The sequence below is a fragment of the Microtus oregoni genome, unplaced genomic scaffold (genome assembly GCF_018167655.1).
Source record: "Microtus oregoni isolate MIOR12 unplaced genomic scaffold, Mior012 000047F_ref0000412, whole genome shotgun sequence".
NCBI lineage: Eukaryota > Metazoa > Chordata > Mammalia > Rodentia > Cricetidae > Microtus > Microtus oregoni.
The window spans coordinates 6,607,165-6,615,973 of NW_024543221.1; the positions used below are offsets into that span (position 1 = coordinate 6,607,165).

At 45.7% G+C, this 8,809-nt stretch overlaps 1 protein-coding gene across 1 annotated transcript in view; it reads left to right on the top strand.

Annotated features, from left to right (window-relative positions):
* Nucleotides 1–7,490, top strand: part of Capn8 (calpain 8) — a 72,168-nt gene extending 64,678 nt beyond the window's left edge. The window contains 5 exon segments of the mRNA XM_041635248.1: nt 3,341–3,409; nt 3,819–3,897; nt 4,435–4,551; nt 5,414–5,472; nt 7,467–7,490. Coding sequence (XP_041491182.1) covers nt 3,341–3,409; nt 3,819–3,897; nt 4,435–4,551; nt 5,414–5,472; nt 7,467–7,490 — 348 coding nt within the window.
* Nucleotides 7,491–8,809: the final 1,319 nt, after the last annotated feature.

Sequence of the window (8,809 nt, forward strand, 5' to 3'; positions counted from 1 at the left end):
GTGATTCTGTCTTCTTTTGGAGTCTTTGTTTTTCTCTCCCCATTTCCCCTTACCCCCATCCCACCCCACCCCCAAGTCCCAATTTTTGCCCAGCATTCTTGTCTACTTTCAATATCCAGGAGGATAACTATATGTTTTTCTTTGGGTTCACCTTCTTATTTAGCTTTTCTAGGATCACAAATTATAAGCTCAATGTCTTTTATTTATGGATAGAAACCAAATATGAGTGAGTATATCCCATGTTCATCTTTTGGGGTCTGGGTTACCTTACTCAGAATAGAGTTTTCTATTTCCATCCATTTGCATGCAAAATTCGAGATATCATTGTTTTTTACCACTGAGTAGTACTCTAATATGTATATATTCCACACTTTTTTCATCCATTCTTCCATTGAAGGGCATCTAGGTTGTTTCCAGCTTCTGGCTATTACAAATAATGCTGCTATGAACATAGTTGAACAAATACTTTTATAATATGATAGGGCATCTCTTGGGTATATTCCCAAGAGTGGTATTGCTGGGTCATGGGGTAGGTTGATCCCGAATTTCCTGAGAAATGCCACACTGATTTCGAAAGTGGTTGCGCAAGTTTGCATTCCTACCAGCAATGAATGAGGGTACCCCTTACTCCACAAGCTCTCCAGCAAAGGCTATCATTGGTGTTTTATATTTTAGCCATTCTGACAGGTGTAAGACGGTATCTCAAAGTTGTTTTGATTTGCATTTCCCTGATCGCCAAGGAGGTTAAGCATGACCTTAAGTGTCTTTTGGCCATTTGAACTTCTGCTGAGAATTCTCTGTTCAGATCAGTGCCCCATTTTTTAATTGGGCTGATTAGCATTTTGAAGTCTAGTTTCTTGAATTCTTTATATATTTTGGAGATCAGACCTTTGTCTGTTGTGGGGTTGGTGAAGATCTTCTCCCAGTCAGTAGGTTGCCTTTTTGTCTTAGTGACAGTGTCCTTTGCTTTACAGAGGCTTCTCAGTCTCAGGAGGTCCCATTTATTCATTGTTGCCCTTAATGTCTGTGCTGCTGGGGTTATACGTAGGAAGTAATCTCCTGTGCCCATATGTTGTAGAGTACTTCCCACTTTCTCTTCTATCAGGTTCAGTGTGTTCAGATTCAATATGGGGTGGTGTTTAAATCTCCATGTGTGGTAAAAATGCCTGTGCAGATTAAGAAAAATGGCAAGCCTATTAAGTTGTAGTTCATATGTAAGAATATGCTTAGTTGGGATGGACATGTCATTCCGTGGCTTTTGTCAGATTCGGAGTTGTGCAACCATCACCACCTGGTTTAGAACACTTTCCCACACCCACTTAAATACTGCACTACCAATAGCAGTCATTCTTTGTTCTCCCAACTCTCATTCCATCACAGCTACTACTACATTGTCTACCTCTGTAAATCTGCACATTGTGGACATTCGTCTCCATGGAATCCTACAACAGATGGTGCTCCCATTAGCATGGTATCTCAAGTGCTAGAACGTAATCGGAGACTGCTCATTCATTTCCTGGCTGTCCAGACCCAAACCATCACACAGAAACTATAATAATTACAACATTGTTTGGCCATTGGTTCATGCATATTTATAGGTAGCTCTTATATCTTAAATTAACCCATTTCTAATATTTTGTGTAGTGCCAGGTAAGGTTCCAGTGGGCATCTTTCTTCTTCTGCAGCTACACAGTGTTTCCTTGACTCTGCCTACTCTCTCTCTCTATCTCTTCCAGTGTGGCTATATGCTGCCATACTATAGGCCAAAGCAGCTTTATTCATTAACCAATAAGAGCAACACATATACAAAAGAATATACCCCATCACCAGAATACACATCAGCATTCCCTCACCCATGGAAACTTGAAAATGCCACTGTTTAACTCTCAGTCTTGGAGACCCTGACCAATAGGTCTATCTAGACTTTGGAACAAGAAAAGATTCAAGTTATGTCTTCATTGCCTATCAGGTATATACATTTAGAGACGTTACTAAATGCTTGGGCTATTAGGATCTTTTTCTGGAGAAGAATAGAATAAGAATGTCTACTTTATGCAGCCATTGTGAGGGTGATAGGAGATGCAAGCATAGAAAGTGCCAAATCTTGGGGTGCTGTTTCCCTGAGCCCAGTACCCTGCCAAGAATGGTTGTTTGTGTTGTAGGGAGGATGTGAGCTGTGGTCCAGCCAACATCCAGTGCTCTGTGGAGATTGGTTGTTTGTGTTGTAGGAAGGCTGTGAGCTGTGGTCCAGCCAACATGCGGCACTAATCAGAGATACAGTCCAGACTGGATGCTCTGATAGGATAGGGATGTGAGTCAGCCTTTCACAGCTTTAATGAAATACCTGAGAGGATGGGCTTGTAACAGCAAAGGCTTCTTTGAGTCCACAATTTGGGCTGTTTTGACCTATGATGAGGCAACAGAGAATGGTGGAGAAGAGAACTGTGTACCTCATGGTATCCAGGAAGTAAAAGAGAGAGAGGAAGAGGCAGGACCCAACATCCCCTGCAGGGGCATGTCTCCAATGGCTGTGTTGTTCCACTAGACCCAACTCCTTAAAGCTCCCCCAACCCACTCCAAGAGTGCCATGCTGGGCACTGAGCCTTTATCAGGTGGACCTTTAGCTGTCATTCCAGATCCAAACTGGAACAGAGAACTTTGCACAGTTGTGTGCAAACTGGACTCTCATTTGGCTGTCTAACATACATGGGGAGGATTGATGGCCTATTCTGTAAGACAGTGCTGTTTATTCGTTGGTGTGATTGGTGATAAAAGAGACTGAAATTTATGAGGGTAAGGACAATTTAAAACCAAAACCCCATGTCTAGTCCAGCAGTCAGTAAGTATTCTTGGAAGAAAGATAAGTCGGATATGGAAAATTCCAAGGGCCTTCCCAGCAGGCATACCTTTTTTGGTTTTGTTATAGCATCTGAGAAGACCCCCGTGGGTGCAACACCTCGTAATTTTTTTGACATTCTGACAATATTAATGTGATTTGAATGAGAAGTTGCACTAATCACAGAAATTTTAGTCTAGAAGTGAGTGTATAAACCATGTAGCTCTACCGGCTGACCCCGGGATAATGAGGGTGTGGTGTTAGTCAGGGTTGTCATTGGGAGCTTTTGGGCTGCTGCTTTGTTCTTCACTCATACCTCTGTGCCTGGCCTCTGGAGTGAGTAATTGACCTTCTAATTTTAATTCCCACCATCACCCCATTGTGTGACTTGCTTCAGACATGGAAGGAAGTCAACTAAGACTTCAAGGCACTCGCTTAGCTCATAAGAGGAAGAAATACACTGATGATTCAGGGTTTGTTCATGTTGGCCTTTAACAAGCTTAGAGTGACGGGACTTGAACCCTGGGACCTAAGGAGCTCAAGACACTCTGGCCGAAGATTCGCAAGTATCTGGTAACTAGCGCTTTTCTCTTCCTCTCTTGAGAGAAGGGCATATTTCTGGGCCATGACCCCTTTTCTCCTTTCTGACCCTCTATAATGCTTATTCCTGGAGTGCTCTAGATCCTAGTCTGTTAAGACTCTGGTCAAAACCACCTGAACCTGGGCACATTGTTCAGAAGGGAGCCGGGAGGCAATGACAGTGGGAGATACTGATGTCCGCCTCTCTAACGATAGCCCCCTTCAGAGGACAAAGTGCTACACTGACCCTTAGCCCTGTTTTTCCTGCTTGGGAACTTCTCTGAAGATGTCAGTGCAATCTCTTCAGAGCACATCCTTAGCTTCCCAAGAGAGGAGTCGAATGGGAGGAAAGTGTTGTCCAGGGCTGTGCTATTCTCCATGTGTGATTTCTCTCTGGCTTCAGGAGATCTACCAGGAAATGGACCACAACCAGGTAGGGACCATGAATGCCCATGAGATGAGGACAGCCCTTAAGAAAGCAGGTGAGGACTCGTCCTGTAGAAGAGGCCTTCTGACCCAGGTGTGCCCAGTGTAGATAGCTGTTCTCATGACAGTGGCTAAGGGTCATTCCTGAGAGCTTTCTTACACTGAATGCCAGCGTGACAGCAAAGCCTTGCTGGGGTCCATCCTGTCCAGGAAGGAGGAGACCACGGTGCTCTGTATCTTCCTGTTACTGAGTCAGGCAGTAACAGTAGTGACAAGATGTGGGGCTCTGCAGGCATCCATAGACACAAAGCCCCTTACCCTTTCTACCTGTCCTTTCCTGTGGTTGTGTAGCCATGGGTATCCTCGGGCTGAGCTGCTGTTGGAACTGGGAGGGAGCTGGTGGGACATCCCTAAGAGTGGAGAGACTTGTTGGCAGGGCATCTCCCGGGCCTCCCTGGAGGAGGCAGAGTAGTCCTGATTTACAGATTTACACAGAATCCTGGAGGGCCCCTGTGACACCAGTACCTTGAAGCTTATGAGGAAAACGCTAAGACCTTTGCGTCACCCATGACACAGTCCCTCTTGGCCACCAGGTTTCACTCTCAACAACCAGGTCCAGCAGACTGTTGCCATGAGGTATGTGTGCAGCAAGCTTGGCGTGGACTTCGACGGCTTTGTGGCTTGCATGATCCGCCTGGAGACCCTGTTCAGTAAGCCTTGGTTTTCTTTAGCCTTGCTTCTTTCCCTCAGAGACACAGAGCATTGCGAGGGCCAAGCTAGGAGACGAGAGACCTGACAGTGCCGTTGGAGCCAGGGGACTAAGGAAGTATAGATGGGATTTTTATAACTGTGATACTCAGGATGGAGGGGAAATAAACACTTTAGGGGCTACAGATGTCTGGGTTGGTCATACCTAAGGGCCAAAGTTGCTTTTCCTTGGAGGTCTGAAGAATGCTGTCCTGATTATTGAGCTATACAAAGTCTCTAGGCCAAGGCACTGAATTTCTTAAGGGTCCTGTGTTAGGAGCTTTAGTGTTATTCACCTGTATGCTACCATGAGGGTCATTTGAGAGACTGTGCCACCTTCCAGGAATAGGGTGGGCTCCCTCTAGAAGGCAGTAGCTGTATTCTTCCCTTGCATCTTGGGATGCTGTTATCTTTTAATCGGTAAGTTATCTTTTTAAGGGAGGGGGCCTTCCTTCCATTGGGAGAGTGCAGGGTGAGAAACCTTAGGGGCAAAATCAGCTGACCAGAGGCAGAGCTGAGGAGCTGGACTTTCCACAACCCACTCACCAAAGAAATGCCAGTTTTTTGGCTGAGCATCTGAAAGTGAAGACCCAGAGGAACCATCTCCATTGACAACTTGGTCCATCCATTCAGTCTGGGAGACACCTGCCATCATGAAAACTCATTCTGACTGCTGGTCCCTGGGGTTAATGAGATCTGGAGGGCAGGGGTGGGGGAGGGGGGAAGAAAGCTGTGGTTTGGTGTGGGCTGACCAGAGACAGCGCTCTGATGGTCCAAAACCCAGAAACAGACCTGACCGACTTCCTTCCTTGTCTGGTGTTTCAGAACTGTTCAGGCTTTTGGACAAGGACCAGAATGGCATTGCCCAGCTCTCCCTGGCTGAGGTAAGTGACTCAAGGCTTGAGGAACTCCTGGTAGACAAAACTTTGAAATCCCTGGACAGAATAGGTGCCAGGCTGTGTTTATTTCAACCAATCAGCTTATTTCCATGGAAACCCCCGCATGGTCTATGGTGGGCGTGAGGAGAAGGAATGGGGCAGTCTCTTAAATCTGTTAAGCACTTTCATTAATTAATATAATTTAATCAAGTGCCTCCCTCTTGTGTCTTTCATCTTTTTCTTTATCTTTAAGATAAAGTAGTAGCCGGCTGTATGGAAAGCCATTTCAGAGAGGCAGACTGTTGTTAACGTGGACACACTTGTATGTGCGTGTGTGTCTGGTGGGGAGCAAACGTAGTTTAAGATGGCTGACTCCTGAGACTTCTGAGTTGACATATAGGAGGCACTGGAAGCCAACACTGGAACTGCAGAAAGGTGGGCTGTAGAGCAAACCAACGAGTGTTCCTGCTGTGCACAAGCCACACAGCCTCTGTGCCGAAAGCCCCTGTCACTGTAAGGGGCACACTCTGCATAACGGAGGCTCTCGCCAGGGGGAAGGCAGTGTGGACATGACCCAAGGGTCCAAGTTATGAGGCAGCGTTGGCTTCTGATCTGCTCCTGGGATGGTGGGGCTAAAATACTTTCTTTGCCATGTTAGAGGACCGGGTTATTACCCCCACCCCCTGCCATGTTAGAGAATCGGGTTATTTCCCTCTCTGCCATGTTTGAGGACTGGGTTATTACCCGCCCCCCTTGCCATGTTAGAGGATGGGTTATTACCCCCCCCCCCCCCATGTTAGAGAATCGGGTTGTTTCCCTCTCTGCCGTGTTAGAGGATGGGTTATTACCTCTCCCCCCGCCATGTTAGAGGATGGGTTATTACCCCCCCCCCCCGCCATGTTAGAGAATCGGGTTATTTCCCTCTCTGCCATGTTAGAGGATGGGTTATTACCCCCCCCCCGCCATGTTAGAGAATCGGGTTATTTCCCTCTCTGCCATGTTGGAGGACCGGGTTATTACCCTCCCTGACATGTTAGAGGGCTGGGTTATACCATCTGAGTCCAGTTACTTTTTGTTTTTCTTGTGAATGGAAATGATAATGATTATTTCCTATAATTGAGGAAAAACTTTCTTTGTAACATATCTGTCGATTCCTGTAGATAGCTGGAGACTAGTGTAGTATGGAAAAAGTGTTCCTGTAGAATTATACACAGGTACATTTAAAAACATATATGCACACACATATAGAAAATACAGATATAAATACAGAAACTACACATACATATAGGAATGCATACAAATATATATAAAGTATAGACATAAATGTAGGAATATATACATAAATGCAACATATAGAGACATAAAAATAAGGATATATATATATATATATATATATATATATATATATATATTTGTAAAGATATATGAACACAATTGTCTTTATGGGCCTTTGGTTCCAGAATCCTCCTAACATACCTTGATGCATCAGACCTTTGTATAAAATGGGCATAGTGTTTGCATAGGACACATGCCCTTCCTCTTGTACACTCTAAATTCTCGCTATACTGTGTTGATGGTCGCTAACGGAATGCCAGTGCTGGCCAAAGAGCTGTGCACTGCACTGGTTAGGGAGTCTATGACAAGGAAAGAAATTTGGTCCTATTCAACACAGATGCAATTCTTTTTCTGATGAGCTTTAGCCTGCCCTTGAGTCAAGGGCATGGAACCTGCAGTTATTACTGCAACAAGACCCATTGTGCTCACCAATCAATACACCTACTTTTGGAAGCCCCTTTTGGGTGTAGAGCTTTTTCCAAGTCATGCTTTCTGGAGCTTCTGAGTTGGGAGCTAGTGACTGTGTTAAGGGCTTCCTGGGAGTGAGGGTGGCACTGGTTGGAGGATGGAGCTGTGACAGGTGGTGACATACAGGGCAGGAGGACTTCTGTGGCCAAGGCCCACTCCCTATAGGCTATGCACTGATTTTGTCTTTTCGTTTGCAGTGGCTGTGCTGTGCGCTGGTCTGACCTGGTGCTTCGGACATCAACAGCTTCCCTGCCTTCTGCTTGTCTTTTTGCAATCTTATGAACACGTACCCTCAAGTGACATTTTCTGATTGTTGTATTGTCCCAGCTAATCACTGTTTCTGAGACACTGGTCTGTCCCAACAGAGCAGGCTGGGGAGCCCCAGATCTCTCAGCAGCACAGAGCTATGAACTAGTTGAGTTAATCCCAAGGCCCAGTGGAAGGAAATGAGCCAGTTAAAGTCATGGGCCAGAATGGTTTCTGCCTCCCTCCAGAGATGGGCGATGGTGCGGGGCAAGCCGGGCTTTTCATGCGACGGGAAAAGATATGACTCTAAGCTACCAGAAGGCTGAAAACAGTGGATGCTTTCTTGGAGGAGAGTCCTGCTGGAAGCGATGCTGCTTCTGTGGGTCTTTGGGGAAAGAGGTAGAGTTTTGGCTCTGCCAAGTAAGGCCACAGGCATTTCTAGAGAAAGTATCTCACTGGGGGTGGGCTTTGAGAGCTTAAACTGGGCTTGTGGTTCAAGATGTGAGCCCTCGACTTCCTGCTCCTGCCACAGTGCCTTCACTCCATGGTGTTTTGTCACAGCAGTAGAAAAGTGATTAGTACAACTGTCTACGCACTGAGACATGTTGACTATGGTCTCAATATTCAGTCCAATTTCAAACATCTCCATAGTCACGGTAACCCCAACGCTGTTAAAATATTTAAGCTGTCTTCTGAGACTTGAGGCAGACTCTTTAACTGTGACCCTCTACAAACATGAGCAGGCTATATACTTTCAATACACTGTGGCACTGAGGGAGGACTGGGAGGCTGGTAAGGAGAGATTAGACCAAAGCCAAACAGGGAAATCACTAAATTATATAGCTCTGTGTCTGGCATACAGGGCAAATGATGACATCATTTGCACTTCAAGGGACTGGGGTTACCCCTCCCCAGCAGCCTGCAGTATACATGGGCTCCTTTTGGGGACCTCCAATTACTGCCTATAGGTTTTATCAGCATATGTCACCTGCTCTTGGTGTTTCCAGTGTCCTGGTGTCTCCACTGAAACTTGGGCATCATCTTTGCCCAGGGCCCCAGGGACCCACGGACCAGGGGATAAGCAGAACCATTATCCCTCTTTATTTGTGTAGGTATACCCATGATAACCATGACTTCTAATAAATGAGTGATAAATAAATCAGCTTTTTCTGAACTTAAAACAGTTGCCCACTGAAAGCCTGAATAAGTGTCAATGGTGTGATGAACATATTTTAATTTGCCAAATTCTGCAAAGTGGAACACATCCATCTGCCAGATTTCATCCCTTTGGGTG